The sequence below is a fragment of the Carassius auratus genome, chromosome 11 (genome assembly GCF_003368295.1).
Source record: "Carassius auratus strain Wakin chromosome 11, ASM336829v1, whole genome shotgun sequence".
Taxonomy (NCBI): Eukaryota; Metazoa; Chordata; class Actinopteri; order Cypriniformes; family Cyprinidae; genus Carassius; species Carassius auratus.
The window spans coordinates 10,875,335-10,897,490 of NC_039253.1; the positions used below are offsets into that span (position 1 = coordinate 10,875,335).

The window sequence follows — 22,156 nt, forward strand, 5'->3', positions numbered from 1 at the left end:
TATGTGCTTCTGACCTCAGCTGACCCTGTTTAGTAACCCACGGGCTGACTCATAGTGCTGGTTTCCGTGTAACGGACATTATGATAACTGCATACCTGGAATGCAATGCTAGTCACTTTGGATTAAAGCATCTACCAAATGCATGAATGAAAATGCAAATGCTTTGGGACTGTAACGAATCAGGCTGTTGGACAAACTTCAGAAACCCACTGTGTCCATCAGCGGGGGTCATACTTGTGACATTCCTTTTATTAGAGGAGAAGTCATGCAGTATACTGTATTGTCTGCAAGATTTGCACAGTTTTTGGCTTTAAGAGAAATGCAGACAACATGGCAATTTACAAAAACATGATTAACAATGTTTGTATGTTTATCAATTGTAAAGAAAAGATAGGGAATCTAACCTTTCAATCTTTCAGTCTATTTAAATTGTAAAGACAAATAGACAGAAAAACAAACAGACAGAAAAGCAGATAGATAGATAGATAGATAGATAGATAGATAGATAGATAGATAGATAGATAGATAGATAGATAGATAGATAGATAGATAGATAGATAGATAGATAGATAGATAGATAGATAGATAGATAGATAGATAGATTTTCTAGCCAAGGCTCCCTGCAGTAAAGAAAATCATTGAACAAGAAAGCTGAACTGTGTTATTTACAAAAGATAATATAATAAAAAAAATTGTATTTGTATTACTGTGCTATTTTCAAAAAGGTTTCTGTATGTGTTCATTTAGGGGCAGGTTTCATCAATATAACTGGTGGTCAGATCAATAATGTGATATCTTTGATTGATGTTTCTTGTCAGAGTTTTGCATTTTCTTGAGTTGGTTCATGTCATAATCGTTTAATCAGTTACATTGACCCCAAAAAGCCTACTGAAGACAGATTTCACTGGGACTGTCTGGTTTATGTTGTCCCAAAGGTTAACATGTGTTCAAAAACTTTTTCGTGTCCTGGTCTTTGAGGTATAGGACTGTAAAAAAACAAAAAAACCTGCAATGAAAATATTCTTAAGTTTGGCTTTAAGTGTACTTTCTAAAGTTTTGTCCAAACTGTTTCTGTGTTGTATCATGTGATGAGCAGCCGCCTATCGGTTTTGTTTGTGTGCAGTAAACTTTCACTAAGAGAAGGGAAGCAGTTATATAAGTGTTTAAAACACATTACCAGACACTTTTAGCTTACTCTCCCGTTTGAAACTAAAATATTAGTATTTGCAGGGTGATCCCAGATGAAGAAATGACACGCTACGACCAGTATTTCACAGAGAACAGCTGGACATACATAGCCTATTAATGCAATCTTGCAGTCAGAACACAGCACACTTGATCTACACGACAAACTCTTGATCCTGAGCAAACCCAGGCGCTCATGCCATCGAGGAAAGTTTCGTTTTAAAGACAGACACGTCGCGCGGGCCGATTGCACTTACTGTACAGTTCGAGAAGTTGAGTTTTGTTCCAAACTTCAGTTTTGTCCGACACTTCCGCAGCAGCACAAGCTAAATGACTGAAATAAAACAGCATATAAAGGACATAAAGCGCTTCACAGAAGCGAACACGAAGAGTTTTAATGTGTCCTCGCATTTCCACTGGAGATGAGCGCGCCGCATAGACTGCAGCCTGTTTTTCACCACACTTTCCGCGAGTTTGGGGATTCTCTACGTCACTGGTCTCTCAGTGAAAGGCAAAACATATTCCTTTCCTCTTACATCCCGTCTGCTCTCAACGCGACGCGACCTAATGATGCGTTCTAGATTCGCGTTGAGTCGCGTCGCGAGCGTGCAGTGACTGCAAATCGATTATTGCGTAATGCGTAACCATGCATTTAGACAGAAAGTGACCAAAATATGGCTATAATTATAATTAATATAAATATTCTATTACAATAAAGATAATGTTTTAACTCATTGTGTTTGTACTGCAGGAGCTGCATCTTAAGTGATTTATATTAGACGAAAAGACGGATTTACACTGTTCAGGACTGTTCATTTACACAGTTTGCACAAATAATGTTATGAAATTGATGTTTTAAATATTAAATCATTAAAATAACACGGGGCATGCAGTTTTAACTTGACTGTGTGTAGATGCATATAGAGAGAAGTAATGTGAAACTCAACATTTTTTATGGAAAACCATCAAATATATTACAAAACACAAGTAGACAGACTTTTTTAATTTGTTAATTTTACATTTGATCCAGCAAAACCATAATCAATGATATCTAATTACAAAAGGCTCAGCCTCAGCTAACCAGTCACAAATATTTGTCACAAATAACTACATTTTGCTGCAACAACCGCAAGAAACGCTAAATGTGAAACAAGAAGATCCAGTGTTGCCCAGATTTAACAGCACCTTTAGCAGTTTTAGCAGCACAACACATTGTTTACAGGGGCAAAATATTTATTTGATCCCCTGCTGATATTCTAAGCTTGCTCACTTACAAAGAAATGAAGGGTCTGTTATTATTATGGTAGGTTTATTTTAACAGATAGAGACAAAATATCAACCAAGAAAATCCAGAAAATATAAAACTCTCAGTTCCATTTCACTCAGTGAAATGCAACTCAGTTTCTAACCTTTATATAATGTGTTTTTTTCTCCATTGTTTGTTGATATTCTGTCTCTATCTGTTAATAAACCTACCATAAAAATTACAAACCCTTCTTTTCTTTGTAAGTTGGCAAAATTACAAAATCAAAATTACATATTTTGCCCACTGTAAATTATTTACAGTTTTTAAAATAAATTCCCTGCCAGTATCTGATAGTCCTGACCCCAGTTTACACACACACAGTTACTCACACACACACACACATACTCATCTGTACAGTACAAGAATATAAATCATAAAAATTAGAAAAGTAATAAAGTAATTGCTCCTGGTAAACAGAAGCCTGCATTTTGTTTTTTAACACACAAAGTTGGTCAGTAGCCCTAAGAAATATCACTCTTCTGCTGCCCTGCGCTTTTGTAGGTCACATTTTTAAATGTTGATGTTGAGCTCCTGAAAAGAGGATTTGTGTCCTGGGAATAAAAGAGGGACAAAACACAATTATTTAAATTATATTAGGCTTTTAACACATTCAAATGAACAGAAAATTCAGTGTAATGCTCTCTTGACAATGGTATCATACCGACTGCCATTTTGCTTTCGCTTTCTCTGCCTCAAACTTGGCAACCTCTTTCCGGTCATGGACAGAAATAAGAAACTTGGAGATCACAATGAGAGTAATGCCAATAATGAGGACAGACATGCACACGGCCAGAGCGATCAACAGTGCGTTTGGCGGCTCAGGGCAGTCTGAAGGAGAGGTATGCACAAACAAATAAAAAATATATATTGAACTTTATTCTAATGTATAATGCCACAATGTATAAGCTAAACTGTATATGTTTACGTATTTAAAAAAATGAGTCTCACCGTAAAGCTTGGGGTTGTAAATAATGCTGCCGTGATCACTGTCCACCAAGCTGAATGACAGAATACAGTAGTCCTTGTTCTGTAAGGTGCACGATGCCGCCCGACTCTCCTCGAAATCTGATAATAAAAATATATTACATTTACATTATGCATTTAACAGATGCTTTTAACACACACATATGTGCTCTTGTTTTTGTGACATATCAGGACACAACATGGGTATGTCACAGGTATTACAAGGGGAGGGTGACTTATGAGGACATAACCCATGTCACCATTTTTCAAAATGCTTATAAATCATACAGAATGAGTTTTTTGAGAAAGTAAAAATGCACAAAGTTTCCTGTGAGGGTTAGGGTTAGGTGTAGGGTTGGTGTAGGGCCATAGAATAAACAGTTTGTACAGTATAAAAACCATTACGCCTATGGACTGTCCCCACGTTTCACTTTTTTGTGAGATTGTTTATGTGGTTAATGAGGACACAAATTTGTATAATGAGATGGGTATGACACAGGTATTACAATGAGGAGGTGGTTTATGAGGACATTTTTAGTGTCCCCGTAATTCAAAACGCTTATAAATCATACAGAATTAGTTATTTAGAAAATCCAAAAATGCACAAAGTTTCCTGTGAGGGTTAGGTTTAGGTGTAGGGTTGGGGTAGGGCAAAAGAAAATACAGTTTGTACAGAATAAAACCCATTACGCCTATGGAGAGTCCCCATAAACCACATATATCAACGTGTGTGTATGTATGTGTGTATTTATTTAATATGAAAAAATACATTTGACTTTTTATTTTCTTATTACATGGTGTTGAATGTTAAAAAACAAAAAGTTAAATTATTGAATCTTTAAATCAAAATGTGTTATGTCCACCTCTAAAACAAATTTGCTGAAGACATCACCAAGACCTCTAATTTTTAAACTCTGTCCCTCCAAACACCCATTCTATAAGAACCATTTTTCACACTACAGTTGACTACTGACGGAGATCAGAAATTCACCTATATATATATATATATATATATATATATATATATATATATATATATATATATATATATATATATATATATATATATATATATATATATATATATATATATATATACCTATACACCTATATATATATATCAAAGACAGACAGTGTTTTGGGTCTTTTTATTGTCTTCTAGTCAGAGAGCGTAAAGAGCCAGCCTCCACTGCAACAGCTGCCTTGTGATCTGAGGGTTCATATAATAGGCTGATCTTGTATAGACACTCAAGGGCTTTGAAACCTAATGGGCCCCAAACAATAGGCTCTCCACACAACAAGCTATGTAGCATGTTTCCCTTTGTGAAGTGTTAAGAGGCCATTCTAAAGGATGTCAGCTTTCTATGAGCTGATAAAAGTACATTAAGACACATTTGAGGTTTTGGAGGAATCAGCATGAAAGTATAATGACACACATTTTTAACATTTAATCCTTAAAACTTAATAGTATTAATTTTCATCATAGCAGTACTTATTTTGTTTGAATAGTAATTGTTACTATTGAAATAAGTACTAGTATCTAATTAACGAGTACAAATATATTAAATAAGTAGTAGTTTCTTATAAGTTAGTACAAGTGTCAATTTAATAAGTTATGAATAAGTAAGAATAAGTTACACAAAAATAAATACATAACTATTCTTTCCCCCAGGACCACTGGGTAACTTCATGGAAGAATAAGATGTGTTGCTCCCAAACTTTCCTGCACACACTTTATGCTTGGAGACTTCAACATCCATCGAAATAAACCTCAGGCTGCAGACTTTCACATTTAGCTTGAAGCGAGTGTTAACTACAGCTACTCACAAATCAGGCAACCAACTGGACCTTATTTACACATGACACTGCTCCACTTATCATGTATTGGTTACTCCACACCACACCTCTGATCATTTCCTCCTTTCTCTTAACCTCAACATGCTTCCTGACACAAAACGTACATCTACACATGTCACTTTTCAATTTAACCTACGTTCACTCTCACCCTCCCGGCTATGGTTTCATTTTTTCTTCCTTCCCCTGAACAATTATTATCTCTTGATGCTAACAGTGCTACTGATACTTTCTGCTCCACTCTTACGGCTTGTTTAGACGCTGTGTGCCCCTTGTCTTTCAGGTCAGCCTGTTCCACCCCACTTTACTTGTCCACTTGATCCTATTCCATCTCATTTCCATCAAGCCATTTCTCCTTTCATTGTACCGGCACTCAATCAGATCGTTTATACAGCCCTTAACACTGTTGTTTTTCCCTCAACATTTAGACAGGCTCGTATAACCCCACTTCTTAAGAAACCCACGCTTAACCCAACTCTTTTCCCTTCTACCTTTCATTGCAAAAACACTTGAATGAGTTGTGTCGCAACATCTAGCTACTGGGGTCCCTCAGGGCTCAGTTCTAGGACCACTTCTCTCTCTGTCTACATGGCATTACTAGGTTCTGTCATTCAGACACATGGCTTTTCATATCACTGTTATACTGATGAAACTCAACTCTACCTCTCATTCCATTCCGATGATCTGATGATAGCTGCTGGCATCTCAACATGTCTAACAGGCATTTCTTTTTGGATGACAAACCATCACCTTCAACTCAACCTGGCTAAGACAGAACTGCTTGTGGTTTCAACTAACCCATCACTTTATCAAAATGTCACCATCCAGTTAGGCTCATCAACCATAGCTCCTTCAACAACAGCTAGAAACCTTGGAGTTGTGTTTGCTGATATGCTGAATTTCCCAGACCACTCTGACAAAACTGCCCGGTCCTGCAGATTTGCTTTATACAAGATTAGGAAGATCAGGCTCTTTCTTTCAGAACATGCAACACAACTCCTTGTTCAAGCTCTTGTTCTGTCCAGGCTGGACTATTGCAATTCTCTCCCCTTATGGAAAAATAAGTTTATTCAAGTGTGCTATTAGTATACTTCTTTTTAAACTAAAAAATATGAAAGTATACTTTAATTTACATTTCATGTACTTCTCAGAAATAGGCTTTATGTACTCCTCAGAAATAAACTTAATTTTTTTTAAAAAGTGTATCTGACTTATACTTACAAAAAGTCTAAATATATTTGAGCTATACTTGTGCTCCTAGAATCTGTGTTTTCATTGTTATATGGTAGAGGGCGCTAGTGCACATCTTCTGTTCAGAATTTCCCAAAAACACAAGTGAAGAAGAAAAAGAAACACCAGATACTAACACGTGCAATCATCTGACAAGAAACAGAATCAAAACCATAACGTTATGGAATAAAATGTTGACTAACGAAGAGGTAATAATTACAGTCAAGCTTTGGGTTGTTGATCGACTCCATCTATGTTTTTATTATCAACCTGAACCCAATTCATAGTCTTTTTTCATCTTTTCGTTCAAAATGTTATTTCTTTATTTTTTATGAAACTATTGCCATAAATACTTGACATAGAATGTCATAAAATGTACTATTAAGACTTGGAATATTCAGGTTTAGAATTACATGATTTTTTTAATTTTGAATTTTTTAGCTATACTGTTTCTTTAAAAAAAAGGCATAGATTAATTGAACTATTTTTGCCTTACAAACAACTACCCTACTGACCATGTGACTGCTGATGAACAGACACTGCAGAGAACAAAACAAGGGATTCTGACCTGTGGAATTGCTGACAGTGGCATGTATGGAGTTGCACTTCACAGCACACTCGTCCAGCGGGTCTTTAGCTTTGAGGTGACACTCCACACAAGATCTGCGGGACACAAAGAAAATCTAAGAAAAAAATCCTGTCGACCTCACGGAGAGTTCGTCTCCAGAGGAAGCTTTGTTTGGTGTTCTTTGTGAATGTTTTGCACTCTCTCATTTTCAGTCTCATTCTCTCTGTATCGCTCTATCACAGAGTCAAATGACCCGCAGGGTGACAGGACCTTTAGTGGGAAGGAAATGCAATACTGCAGAGCTGCCACATGCCTTTTTGTGCTCAAATATGCCCTTTAGAGATGAGTGGACAAGACAACACAACCCACACACACTCACAAACACAATAGTCATAAGGAAAATTCCTCTAAAAGCCGAAAGCTAGAGGTCCATTTAAAGCCAAACGATAAGAAACAAATGTTCAAATATACTTACATGTATTAATATAGTAATATAAATATAATTTTGATTTCTATTTCCTAACATCTCACAATTTATTTAATTGCTTATTACAAAAAAATCAGACAGCCTACAATAATTCAAACTAGATTGTAGCCAAAACAATTGGTTTTCGATGCTGCGTTTTCATTATGAAACTCAGTTTTAGTCACAGACAGACGTGCATGTCTTTACCTGGGCAAGCTACAGATATCTCCACAGGTTGGGCACCTTTGGCACCTCTCTCCTGATGCTCCGGGAACGGTGCACTCGCACTTCCCACACACACACTTGCCCCGTCCACTGCAGATGGAACCATCCAGAGACATGCATGAACTGTTGCTGGTGCTGCAGTTACAGGACTCTCCCATCCAACCGCTTTGACACACACACTCGCCACAGTCACATTCCCCGTGGCCTACACAAACAAGCATAAAGGGAATAGATACAACAATATATATAAAGAAGAATACTTTAGATCAGTATAGAAGCATTATATTGTTCAAAAAACAATAAAGACATATATATCACAAAGGACTTCAATTTGGATTAAATGCATTTTTTTTACTTAACTTTTTTATCATGGCTTCTTACAGAAATATCTAAATTATTATTAATAATAATAATAGGAAATATTTCTTGAGCATCAAATCAGCATACTAGAATGATTTCTGAAGGATCATCTGACACTAAAGACCAGATTACTAATGCGTAAAATTCAGCTTTGCATCACAGGAATAAACTATTATGTTATTATAACTAATTTAGTATTTACTGTATGTGTGATCAAATATTGCAGCAGTGCATAATTCAAAATTAATATTAAATATAAAAAAATAACATTCCATTAATAATAATAATAATAAAATAATAAAGTCTGTTAATAATTACATAATATGCTGATTCGTTCATCAAAAGAACAATGACCAATATATGCTGAAAACAGCATTTACCGTAATTTTATCAGCATAATTTATTACACTTTTAGGCTAGACAAAGGCTTCAAACATAAATTTTATTAATCTAATTCATTATTTTAACATAAAAAAAATAATCAGACATAATAATTGTGATGATCACCTTACGTTGACAGCCCTAAAGTAAATATAAAAAGCTCATTAAAAAGCTCACACTTGTTATTCTTTCATTAACATTCCACAGATCAAATATCCCTCCCACTGTGTCAGCGCTTTCTTTCCCTACGCTCAGAGGGTTACACTGGGTACTGACCTCCGCAAAGCTCCCCTCTGAACCTGAGGCAGGAAAAGTTGTCGCACTCGCAGTACGGCCCATACACACGTCCAAAACTGGACGGGTGGCACACACACTGCCCACAGAAACACTCGCCCAGGCCGCCGCACATCTCCGCACCTTCATGCGCCCTGCCATACACATAATCTTACATTAAAGTATGTCTGCATGCCTTGCAGGAAACTCTCCGTGACCTGCAGATCTCACCTGCAGTCGCTGATTTGTTCTTGGTCCTCTGTGCACTCACACTTCGGCCCCACGAAGCCTGGATTGCACACACAGGCGCCACACTCCAGCGCCCCCCGCCCTCCGCTGCAGAACGTGCTGTTCGCCTCCGGGGTTTGATGACAGTCACACACACACTGAGACTCCAGCTCAATCTCCAGGGCATCTTGGAAACCCACCGGCCGCAAGGAAAACTTCCGTGGACCGGCAAGACAGCCTTTTAACTCGATCGTGACATTAAAAGATACCTGAGTGCAAAAAGATCACTTTTGTTTCGAATGCTTTGAGAAATTGTGTACGATTGAAATCATTTTCACAGGACATATTTCGCAACATATTGCGCAAATATATTGAAAACTTGTTCGGCGAGGTTTGTAAATTGCAACTGTCAAGAAATTCGATTGATTTAATGCTTGTTTAAATACCGTCATGTCAGAATAATGATGCCACAAACTTTATCAATATTACAATCATTGCATTATAAATCACACATGATGTGACATGTTTGTTATTTCATCAAACAGATGCATGACATGTGACATGTGAATTTCAATCTATCTAGGGAAGCATTACTGTAAGAAAAGATTGAATGAAGAACTGACCACATCCCCAGCTTTGACATTGGAGCAGGTTTTATGTCCGGTGATGATGGCCCCGTCCTGACAGAGCGCTGTGAAGGAAAGCTGCAGATCCTCAGTGTTACCCAGCACCTCCAGATCGATCTCTGACCTCAGTTCCTGTCAATCAAACAACAGACACAAACAGCCAGTCATTACCACAAAATAAACCTTGACCGGGTGATCAGGACCCCACTGAAGAGGCTGATCATTTTCTACATATAACTAGAACAAAGTACAGGTGTTGTGTTCTGTGTGAACACGATGTGGTTCTAGACTAAATGTGAATGTGTATTAATTCATCCCACTTGCAAAAAAGCAACAACAAAAAAACAGATTTAGTATCTAAATGAATCAAAACAGTGACATGCAAACTCAGAATATGACGCAAACCTGCAATAATTAAATATGTTAAATAACACAAATGCATCTAATCTTATTTTATTAACTAATGTCTTTGCTGCTGACCTTTGATGATCCAGTTCAACCATACTAATAATCAAAAATGACTTTAGATAAACTAACAATTGTGCTTGATTGTTTTTTATTGCTGAAGGCGTGTTGAATCTTCTTCTCTTGTGTTCTACTGTACAGACGTCAATTTACTTTTCCTTCAGCCTGAGGTCATTACACTTATTGAAGTGAAAGGACTTTTACACTATCTATAAATAGAATTTCTTATATTAAAAACAATATTTCAAAAGTAACGCGAAAGTAAAGCAAAAGTAAAATAAGCATTACTTTCCATTTAAAGTAACTAAGTAACTTAATTAGAAACCGTTTAAGGGAATAACGCAATATTGTAATTCATTACTTTTAAAAGTAACTTTCCCCAACACTGGTGGGATGTAAAGTGCTGAGGTCGTTTTTGGAGGGGTGTGATGATAATTAGAGTGCAGGCAGAGGTAAGAGCGAAGGGGGGATGGAGAACGGAGATGAAGAGATCAAACGACAGCCATTGAACTAGTGCAGACACGCTCTGTGAACACGGCGATTCTCATGAAAAAAAAACCTTCCCAAGAAATCTCTCTCTCCCACATCTGGTAACCCTAACCCTATACTACTAATACATTTACATATCTCTACACATGATAGAAATACCCTGGAGTTGAACTTTAGTATACTAAATTGGTATATTTAAAGTCTTCTAAACTGGAACAACAAATTTAATGCACTTTAATTGTGTGGAAGTAGTGCTGAGGTCTAACTTAAGTATATCTGATTGTGCTTAAGTGGAACTGTTGCAAGCATACTTCAGCTACACATTAAATATCTTATATTTAATGGCCAATATTATTAAAAACAATTATACAAGCGTCATCAACAGCCACATTAAAACACATTTTAGGCTTGATATTGTGCACAAGCAGTACAATAAAGTTTAATTATACTTTTTATGTCAGTAAGATATGTCAGTGAATATGTTAACAGATTTGAACTACACTTAGTATGAAATAAATTTATTTAAAACACGTTACTTTTTTTTACTAAGGAATATAGGCAATGTCATAAATCATTTGTTTTCTGCTTTTTTGCATTTCCTCAATGATTAAAAAATAAATATAATAAATGAAAAATCTCTCTATCCATCTATCTATCCATCCATCCATCCATCCATCCATCTATCTATCTATCTAATCTGCTAATCATTAAATCACTCACAATATTAAGAAATCTCATCAGCCTGCAAAATAATATTTCCTAAAATCAGCCAAATTTGCAAACATTCAAAAGGCCACCGAAATCCAAGTACTAAATTTTGCAAAGCATAAAAATCAAATGAGTGAATTTTGGCCATTATTTCCGTGAACCCGTCCAGGAACGCTCTCGCATTACCCTTGATGGACGGAGTCTTGTGAAGACTAACTGACTAACCTTATATGAGTTCATGATGAGTTCCAGAATGTTCCTCGAATCGGATGCCAACACCCCCACAGTAGCACCAGGAATCAGACTTGCATAATTCTGATCAGAAAGGCAGAAGAAGGTGGTTAAACATCGAATGCTAACTCCTGGAGAGCAGCCACAGAATTTGAGATGTGGGAGAGCGATATGGAGAAAAGCGAGGGAAGGCGAAAGAAAAGGAGAATTTAGAAAACATCCAGTATTTGTGACATGAGAGGTCGGTCTGAGTGATGTGATAAAGGCTGTGTTTGAACATGTTGTAAAGAGAAACGAATACAAAACTGATTTATGCAATCTATTGACACACTGATATATACGTCTTCCTTCAGGTCCTCTCAGGTTCCACATACACAGAAAAACACATGCCTTTTTGTTTGCCTCATTTTGGCCCAAAATGAATAAACACGAGAGAAAAAAATCCCTTTCTCATTTCTCACCTCATAGTTCTGCCTCTGTCCGTCAGTCACAGCGAATATAAGGAGGATATTGTTTTCAACCAGTTTGTCCACAAGTTGCCCTAATGTTGGGTACTCCTAAATACAGATGAGAAAAGTACCAAAAACAAGACACTCAGTCAGACAACAGATTCACAAAAAATACAGCAGGAGACAGGGCATAACTACATTCATTTGTTTATTAAAAAAGCATTATTCGGTTAATTTAGATTTAAAAGATGGTAAATACACAAGAACTAAAATAAATACATTGTAAAGGAATATTCCAGGTTAAATGCAACTCAAGTTACATCAACAGCATCTGACAATAATACTCCCAATTATTATTGTAAATGATTTCAAGTCAAATCTTTGTTTGCAAAGCGCTTTTAACAACACAGACTGTCAAACCAGCTTTACAGTAATAAATAAAATAGTGTGTGTGACTATAATGCAGAAGGACAATAGTAAAAACTCAGTTTTCAGTTAAAGGCAGTTCATCATTGAATTTAGTGATGTCATCATCCAGCTCAGTTCAGTTTACACAAAAAAATAACTTTCACAAAAAAAAAAATTATAATAAATATATATATATATATATATATATATATATATATATATATATATATATATATATATATATATATAATTCTATGATTAGAAAATAAAGTGATTTTTTAAGACATTTACAGTAATAATACAGTAATAACCCAAAATGATTTAATGTCAACCAAAATATGTATGGATGTAAACACATACATATAAAAGCATTAAAAAATCAATTTTTTCTAGTAACATCAATGTCAACTTTGTCAGATCTACAACACATTTAATATGATCCATGTGAAAACAAGTGATAATGTGTCTGTTCAACTGTACTACTATTGGCATCATCTTTGTGTCGATCGCTCAGCTGATGAAATACTGAATTTCCAAAAGCTACACCGATCTATCCTTCCTAGCCATATTTGTTTCGAATGGAAAACGACTATAGAGTTTCATTTCTAATCATTAACCTGGAATATTCCTTTAAGTGATTTGAATTTCCTGAATCCTCAGGAGCTGAAGCTGCAGACTTCACCTTACCAGATGTGCAGTCATGGAATACTCATTATTGTCGTCCAAGTGACACTCTCCATCATTGGGGACAACGATGCCCGACATTTTACTGTCCATCCCAAAATGAGAATCTGCATCGCTCACGAACACCAACAGCTTCATGGAATCGTTCCGCCAGCCAATCCTGTCCTGGGTTGACAGTGACATCGGCAGAAGTTGAAACAAATGTTGTTCTCTCCATAAAAAAGGGAGCATTTGAAGAGAAACCGACTCACCCCGCAAACCGCAGCCTGCATGATGGCGTCAAAACCACACTCTGGCACGTCAATGTTCGCCGATACCTGCTGCTTTGAGATGATCTCATTGAACTTGTCAGTACTGCTTGTTAACGACAAAAGGTGTCGGTATCCAAATGTCGGAAGACATTCAAAATCAACACTCCTGCAAAAGAGAAGCGTGATTAAAAACGGCTTTCTATTGTGTAAAACGGTTCATCGCTCATGATGTCATGTGATGTAACTCACTGAGCTCAGTGGTCATAAACATGATCAGTTGAGATTAAATCACACTTTCCCCCCATTGATGTCTCATTCATCTTACTTCTTGGGTTTATACTGGCAGACCCCTCAGATGTGGCTAAGCTGGTGTATTATGGGAATCACCTGCAGGGATTGGCCAACTCTTCGGGTGTTATCTTGATGAAAGGCAGAACTGGTTTCTCCACAAAGGAACCGAATCCTAGTCTGAATTTGCTGGTAAGTTTAGCCATCTCTTTTGAGAGTGTGGAGCCCAAGTCTTTGATCATTTTCAGATCATCAAACATAGACGCTGACAGGTCCATCAGGTAATAAATGTCAACCGGATGGTCTTCCGGTTGCTGCACTTGAATCTGAAAGGTCAGCTGATTTCCTATAGAAAAGAAATGACAAGCAAAGCTCAAAAATGGCACATTCTGAGAATCCAGTGTGGTACAAATGTTTTCCAGGTAAGGGTGATCTTCAGCAGAAGCAGACTTTATGTAGCTCATCTGTAGTTGGTTTTCTGTCTCTGAATGACTAAATCTTACCGTCAGGGGAAGTACCTCAGCAGAGAAGCAGCTGTGGGTAGAGAGACATTTCTTTGATTTCCAAATCTGTGTCACCCATTTTTTTACCTGGTCTAAGCTGAAGGCGCATCTTCTGTGGTGCGATGTACGAAACGTTAGTGTGGCCGGCGCTCTTTCCTAAGCCTTGATCCTTCAGTATTTTGACTTTCGTGACGGGGAACTGCACGAATTCGCCGGAGCATCCCTTCTGAAGAAGAGCCTCGGGGGTGTCGCATCTCTCGTCGATTGAGAAGGAGTCAGTGAAATTCTGGATAAACAATCATTTTAATTCTTTTTGGTAAAAAAAAAAAAATATTGCAACATAATTAACTAATACAGTTCAACTAAAAATCATTATATTATATTATAAAAAATGACTCTTCACAATGTAAACTTATTTTTTTCTAAATTAATAAGGTAATAAAACAAATATGATTGGAGTGTGTTGTACATTAATATACCCTTTTAGTCTTTCTGCTTTAAAATTTCACATTAAAAGTAAAGTAAAAGTAAAAGTAGTTCAAAAGCAAATATTTTGCAATTTTTTCAGTGTATTTCCAAGACAAAAACAAAAAAAATCCTATGCCATAATTATTTTAAAATACATTTATTTAATTCTAATTACTGTATACTTTCAATAACTTTTTTGACATATAATTTATAAAATTATAATTAAACTTTATTTAGAGTATTTCTTTATTGCACACTGCACATGTCTTAGATTCATGCCTAAAATGTGCTGTAATACCCTCTTTAATAAGGATCGTATGGTCTCTGTATAATATCTGTCTTTAAATGCGAGATATTTCAAGTGTACCTGAAGTATACTTGCAATAGTCCCACTTTACCACAAGCAAATACACTTCAGTATATCTTTATTTACAGTATATTGTACTGTACTAGTATAATACTTCCTTTTTCAGAGGGAACTATCCCTTCAATAACCGTATGTTCATTGCATCCTGAAACATTTAGAAAGCAAAAGCAGTTGTTACCTGTAGTGTGCACCAGGCGCACTGTGGCCCCAGCTGCAGACACTCGTCACAGGAGACAGAGTTAAATTGAGAACACGTCCCTGCACACGACACAACACAGCGTGGTTTGAGGATGCGGTTCACTTTTCTCAAGACAACATAGTTTCTCACGCAACATCAAAACCATAGAGAGTCAGCTGATAGATTTGCTCTCTGCCTAAAAGTAGTCTAAGCAGCAAGTAGAATACATTTACACTGAAATGAATCTGAACTCAAGTTGTTTTTCATCACTTGCAGAGATTCTATTCTATTACAACCATTTATGCCTAGCTCTTTTTAGGTGAAACCAATAAACGGCACATGAGATGGACTGACGCATTTCTGAGTGCAAAAAATGCTTACACTAGAGAAAGAAAATGGGTTTGTGGTTCAGTCTTCCTATCATGCCCTAGGGCATGAATAATAGCATTTTATGGACTGTTTACATGATATATTTTTGATGTTACTTGTTGTCATATGTCTTGTGATGTCAGGATGAGTTTGTTCCTTTGTGTTTTATGTGCCAAGTTTCAAGGTCTGTTGTCACATTTGAAGGTGATTCATATTTTTACATAAGCAGCATTTATATAATTATGTGACAGTAATAAGAACTTGACTATTTACATTTCTCATTACAACACATATGAAATAATTTAAATGTAAATAAGAGAGTTAAAATTAAGAGAAAAATTAGCCGTAAGATTTATAATGACAGATTTGCATAATCTAAATAGGTTTTATCATAGTGATGCACATGCTCAAAATGGTTTATTTTTCAAAACAAATATAGTTTAATATAAATATTGAAGTAAATAACTTGCAGATGTTTTGCCTTCATATTGCTCTAAATGATTGATCATTTTGAAGGCGGCATTAAAAGCTGAATGAGGAACGAAACTGCACGTAGCCTATGTTCTGTATTTGTGTGATTGATCAAAATTTCTTCAGTCTTACCTCCGACAGTGCCGAGCCAGAAGTGAAGGACAATGTAGAGTGAAACAATCCCCATTAGTCCTCACGGTTTCTGTTCACAGGAGAAAAAATTAAAGTTCATTTTGTCAAGCAAGCAAACGCGGGATGCGAGCATGTAAGCGCGAGCGGTCTGAGCTCACCTGGACAGACAGATTGAGCGCGTGCGCTTACCTGCCCAACCTTTATATGCACTTCCGTGCAAGTGAGAACACAACAGGTAAGTCACTCTCTCACAAGGGCACATATCTCACACAAATAATACATGGGTCAAAACAGCCTCTCTAACGCATTTGAAACATCACGTTTAAGAAATACTAGTGTTCATTTCAACATTTTATTAAGTGATATAATTACCTTTTTCGTTGTCTAGACATGATACAAGTTTGTTTAATATATTACTGACGTGTTGCTGTGGTAGGCTAATTTCTTTGGTATCTAGTGTGGCGTTTTCTACTCAGATGCCTTTCTCACTTCTGCAAACACGGTTTATGTGATAAAGAGTTGCGACATTGAGAGTGAGACTGCATTACCTCAAAATCTGGGAAATGGGTATCGAATTGGAAAATAGCATGTCTATGCCATTGCGTTAAATATAAGCTGAAATCAAATAGGCCTATAGCAGTTTGCAAGCACGACACGAAGTTGGTTGGTTTTCAATTCTAGAGCAATATATGTCTGGTTTAAAATGAAGCTTTATTTATTAATTTTTTATTTTTTTTATTTAACCTTTATTTAACCAGGTAAAAAACTCATTGAGATTAAAAATCTCTTTTTCAAGAGTGACCTGGCCAAGACAACAGCATTTACATACAATTTAAAAACATACATGACATCAAAAAAACAAATGATATTTAGTCAATGTGTACAAATTTAGAAAATTTTCCAAGTTCATTGAGTTCACGCTTCTTTAGAATAGATTTAAATTCTCCCAATGTCACAAGTTCAGAAAGATTTAGGTCCTTTTGCAGTTCATTCCATGCACGGGGGGCAGTGTACTGAAATGCTGCCTTACCCAACTCTTTTCTCACTCTGGGAACCACCATCAGTATGTTCCTCTGAGAACGCAGAGCATACTGTTGTCGGTTTTTTCGCATGTATTTGCAGAGGTAAGATGGAAGGAGCCCAAGAATACATTTATAAATGAAAGTCAACAAATGAGACCACCTGCGAACATACAGGGACGGAAACTCAGCTGCAGCATACAGTGTACAATGGTGAACACGATTTCCACAGCCAGTCATAAAACGTAAAGCACAATGATAAACAGTATCCAGCTTTTTTAAAAGATGGTCCGATGCATTCATAAAAAGGAGATCTCCGTAATCCAATAAAGGTAAAAAAGTTGCAGAAATCAAACGTTTCCTTGTATAAACAGAGAAACATGATTTATTTCTGAAAAGAAAACTGAGCTTTAGCTTCAGTTTACGTACAAGATGCTCAATATGCTGTTTAAAGGACAAATTTTCATCAATAACAAAGCCTAAATACTTATAAGAAGAGACCATTTGGATTTCTTTTCCATCAGCTGTTTTTATTTTAGGAAGCTGATAGGGTAGCTGTTTTCTGTTTGAGAAAACCATAGCTTTAGATTTGTCCGCATTTAACACTAGTCTCAGCTGATTTAGATGAGACTGAACAGCATCAAACGCAGACTGTAAGAAATCAAAGGTTTGTTCAATTGAAGGAGACGAACATTAGATAACTGTGTCATCAGCATAAAAGTGAAAAAAAAGCATTTGACACCTTTTTACCAAGATCATTCACATAAATAGAAAACAGCAATGGCCCCAGAACAGAACCCTGGGGTACTCCTTTAGTTATTGAAAGAAAGGAGGAAGACATGCCAACTAAAATACAGCTTGCATGTATTTAGATGCTCTATGGTTGTCAAATATTAGTCTAAAATAGTCATAGGTTAGTTGATGCGCCTTGTCAAGTGGACTCCTGTGTGAACTTTAGGGGAAATGACTTCCTACATCCACTAAAAATCACCCTGGGACTATTTAAATAATCAATGGCTAAAAAAAGATGCTTCGACTTCATTTATATCTTTTTATGAAATTCAAATACTGTGTAAATGTAGGCTAATAGAGCATTTGTAAAGGAGCGGTCACAGAAATGCCTGAATTATTCAGTGACTTTCCGTGTTCTTGACTTGTTATTTCTGGCAGTATTTTTGGAATGCAATCTGTCAAGTTTTTTTTATGTGACACTGATATTTTGCAGTGCACACACTTACCTATAACTGCAGATCGTAACTGTATTTTCAACTTTAGTGTTGATTTGCTTTAGGGGGAACTGAGCTTTAATTAATTTTAGTGGGAATTAAGCCCTATAATTCCCACCCTGACTGACACTGAATAATCACTGCAGGCCCTCGGGTCACTGTTCGTTGCAACTAGACGTTCCTGTTTGACTATCTTGCCTGGCATCACAAGAGATTCACTGTTTCAACTGCCGTTGACAGTCACCCATAAAATCACATGTGCACATAAAAAAATCACCTGTCACTCATGTCGCCACCTTTAAAAATGAATGATTTCTGGCCACATTTCTTCTGCAAATAGCTGTCATCGTGAATGTCACATAAACACCCTTTCTTTCATTGTTTAGTTGATACATTGATACATACATACATTTTCTCCACACTCTTCAGTGAAATGTAATTAGAAACAAGACTTAAACATAAAGGTTGACTTGGGCCATGAGTCCACGATGAATCATGCTTTATCAGCACATTGCTATAGATATCAAACACAATCATAATAGAGATTACTTTGGAACACCACAACTTAATGCTTTAAAAATATGGGACTTTTTACTTGCACATCTGCTGGGAATCAGTTCAGTTACTTTCTTGTCTTCTGCAGTGCATTCTCATCGAGTGACCTTTTGACTTTGTCGTATCCATGTATTGCCGAATATCCAGAGGGAACGGTCTGATTCTTCACCAAAGCCTGTGGGAATCCCCATGGCCTTGAGTAATATTAATATTTGCTGAGTCAGGTTGCATGTGACACATTCCCCTCTATATGGCTGAAAACAGGTGTGTGTGTGTGTGTGTGTGTGTGTGTGTGTGTGTGTGAGCCACGCCTGGCTATGAAGAGCCGTGACTCAATCTGTGTCTGAGACCACAGAAAGCACAGACATATAAAGATAAAACAATGTCAATGTTTAACCGGTCAGGTTCTACAAAATGAGCAGAGGGTATTGTTTTCATAATTCAAAAGAAAAACCAAATGTAATGATTAACATCCGATTGTAAATCCGATCACAAGTGTGGACGAGTGGATGAGGCCTCATAATAGATTTTATTGTTATTGTAACAATAGATTCAATTGTTTTCATTTTTAATTCAAGGTCAGCATGGTAATATTGTAGCTGAGATGTTGTTCTTTCATAGCCTAGACTTGGTTACACTTCAAAGTATCAGCACTGTATCTTCTAAAATTCCTTGCCATCTTGGCACAATTTTGAAACATTGCAGAGGAGTCTTCTGAAACTCTGGACACATATGTGAGATTACTGGGGACTTTTTATTAGAAGAATAGTTTGAGAAGCACCATATTTAACCACAGGTCTTCATTTTCACTGAATGTAATCAGATTTCTACAGCTGAAATGACTTACATTTTCAAAGACTGCATTTTTCTCTCCTGAAGTGTGTATCTGTGACAGAAGGGTCTTGTTTGGGACAGATTATATTGTTTTATATTTGTATTTAATTACATTTATATTTTATGTAATTTATATTAATGATATCTTTATCAAGTGTATATGTTTAATAGTATTTAATTTAAAATGTATTAGATTAAAATAAATTTTATTTTATTTTATTTTATTTTATTTTATTTTATTTTATTTATTTTATTTGGCAGACGCTTTTATCCAAAGCGACTTACAGTGTATTTAGGCTATCAATTTTTACCTATCACGTGTTCCCGGGGAATCGATCCCCCAACCTTGCGCTTGATAACGCAATGCTCTACCAATTGAGCTAATTTATTAAAAGTACCTCAACTTTCAAAAAAAACAAAACAAGGATGTACCACTCAGGATCACATGATCATAAATGTCAAAATTCATGACCAGTGTGCATCATACCCTTCACTAACATGCCATTTGTAAATGGATTTAATTAATCACTTTCATTTAGAACATTGGCTTTTGAAATTTAACTTAAATGGGATTGGATATACACTCTTAAAAATAAAGGTGCTTCACGATGCCATAGAAGAACCCTTTTGTCTGCATGGTTCCATAAAGAACCTTTAACATCTGAAGAACCTTTCTGTTTCACAAAAATGGTGAAAGAACGTTCTTCAGATTCTAAGAAGGTAAGAAAGAGATGGTTCTTTACAGAACCTTTGACTGAATGGTTCTTTCTGGAACCAAAAATGGTTCTTCAATGGCATTGCTTGAAGAACCTTTTGAAGCACCTTTCATTTTTAGAGTAGGATTAGGATAAAATGGGACAGGAAGAACAGGATAGAAGGATAGGATTTTTAACCTGCTCAAAGGCCATAAAAACAATTATTGAACTATATAAACTTTAACCATTTCCCATTACAGCAGATTAAATTCGGACACTCAGGATACCCAGCTCAAAGCACATTTGGAGAAACTCACCCCTGGAGGCCTCGGCAGCTAGCATGCTGTCCTCTCTCTCAATACCAAATCCACAGCAGCAAGTGGGATGGGGCGGTACTGGAGTATGTGAATGTCCGGCTGGAAGTGTGTCGGAAGCAATAGTATGCTCAAACTATCACAGCGGCTTTATGGAGCATGACGCCTGCACTCTGTTCCTCACCCCCTTTTCTCACATACACACACACTTTTCTGCCTGAATGACGGCAGCAACTGCTGGACTACACACACACACACAGCGTGAAGCTTCTTCATTAGTGAGAGAGAGACTGACAGGCCAAATGGGCTTGTGTGACTGTGGATTTGTGTGTGCGCAGCATGTAGGTCAGTGAGGTTTTTCTGTTGTCTGTCAGACAGCGAAACTGTTTCTGTGGTAAGTAAAATCCACCATCAGTGTCAGGTGCTTTTTTAGTTTAGTAACAGGTCTTAGCATGCCCAGTATGTGCGCACGCCTCAGGTTTTGCCAACACTGGGGCCTTAAAGAAACATTCCATGTTAAATACAAGCAAATTTAGTGACATAATGCTTTATACTTTGAGGCACACTTCGAAAAAAATACCTTTTTTAGGTAATAACCAATATGCCATTTATTGAGCTTGTATTGAACTCAGAATGTTCTTAAATCTAATGTCCCAACAAGGACAAATCAACTAAACTGAGAGAAGCTGGCAAAGGTTTCCAAGAAGAAAATGACTTTCTGAAGATACCACATTACATTTTAATGACATTTTAAAAACAAATTAAGCATTCTGTGAGGGTTAAGATATAGAAAACATCCCGAGTTCAGTATAAAAACAACTGAAGTCAGTAAAAGTCCCTACTGTGCTAGAAAAACAAGCGTGTGTGTGTGTGTGTGTGTGTTGGAGGGCTGCAGTCACACTCACCAGAAATGAATGGCACAGATTCACTCCTCATTCTTCCTCACTGAACTATGAATGGAACGCAGAGAGAAAGAAGAGAGAATGAGAGGCGCTGAGGAAAAGTGTCTCTTTTATATAAAGTCAAAGGGAAAATAATGTGGGCAGCGAGAGCTTTGTGGTATACTCTTTCACACACACACACACACACACACACTCACAGAGAGAGAGAGAGCTTCTGAGATGTTTAACTACATTTGTGAGGAAGTTTTATTACTGAAGACTATCAAACAAGAAAATATTATTTTGTTTAATGAAATTAAATTATACAATGGCTTACAATGTTTTTTTTTTTACTATATATACAATATATTAATTGACTTTTTTGGAGTTTATTTATTCTTGATTTTTTCATTTTAAGTTGTTATTTTATTTTATGCAGATGTTGCACACTATTTCACCCCCTAAGTAGCTACACAAAACCCCAAAGACACACATATCTCTTACCT

The 22,156-nt window shown here is 36.5% G+C and overlaps 2 protein-coding genes across 5 annotated transcripts in view; both read right to left on the minus strand.

Moving 5' to 3' along the window:
• Window positions 1-1,766, minus strand: part of LOC113111014 (secretory phospholipase A2 receptor-like) — a 28,634-nt gene extending 26,868 nt beyond the window's left edge. The window contains exon 1 of the mRNA XM_026275381.1: window positions 1,443-1,766. Within this exon, the coding sequence (XP_026131166.1) occupies window positions 1,443-1,596 (154 nt within the window). The 5' untranslated portion in view covers window positions 1,597-1,766. The remainder of the gene's footprint in view (window positions 1-1,442) is intronic.
• Window positions 1,767-2,167: 401 nt separating this feature from the next.
• Window positions 2,168-21,721, minus strand: LOC113111015 (integrin beta-6-like). Of its 4 annotated transcripts, none has more exons than XM_026275385.1 (17): window positions 21,675-21,721; window positions 16,127-16,196; window positions 15,155-15,234; window positions 14,229-14,427; window positions 13,738-13,984; window positions 13,351-13,516; window positions 13,103-13,264; window positions 12,020-12,115; window positions 11,553-11,642; window positions 9,663-9,797; window positions 9,043-9,308; window positions 8,815-8,966; window positions 7,780-8,002; window positions 7,107-7,201; window positions 3,440-3,556; window positions 3,153-3,319; window positions 2,168-3,042 (listed from the first exon to the last, which is right to left on the minus strand). In XM_026275385.1, the coding sequence occupies exons 2-17, from the start codon at window positions 16,179-16,181 to the stop codon at window positions 2,953-2,955; spliced, it is 2,340 nt and encodes a 779-aa protein (XP_026131170.1). In that variant the 5' UTR covers window positions 16,182-16,196; window positions 21,675-21,721; the 3' UTR covers window positions 2,168-2,952. The 4 variants fall into 4 exon arrangements, with proteins under 4 accessions (XP_026131170.1, XP_026131168.1, XP_026131169.1 ...); XM_026275383.1 differs by lacking the exon at window positions 21,675-21,721 and adding an exon at window positions 20,773-20,929; XM_026275384.1 differs by lacking the exon at window positions 21,675-21,721 and adding an exon at window positions 16,285-16,333.
• Window positions 21,722-22,156: the final 435 nt, after the last annotated feature.

What these genes read in the sequence shown, in the direction of transcription:
- LOC113111015 (XM_026275385.1), bottom strand. Translation starts at nt 16,181, where the DNA reads ATGGGGATTGTTTCACTCTACATTGTCCTTCACTTCTGGCTCGGCACT. An exon ending in CTGGCTCGGCACTGTCGGAG is followed by an intron (nt 15,235 to 16,126) that starts GTAAGACTGAAG and finishes TGTCGTGTGCAG; the next exon opens with GGACGTGTTCTCAATTTAAC. An exon ending in GCGCCTTCAGCTTAGACCAG is followed by an intron (nt 13,985 to 14,228) that starts GTAAAAAAATGG and finishes TCTTTTCTATAG; the next exon opens with GAAATCAGCTGACCTTTCAG.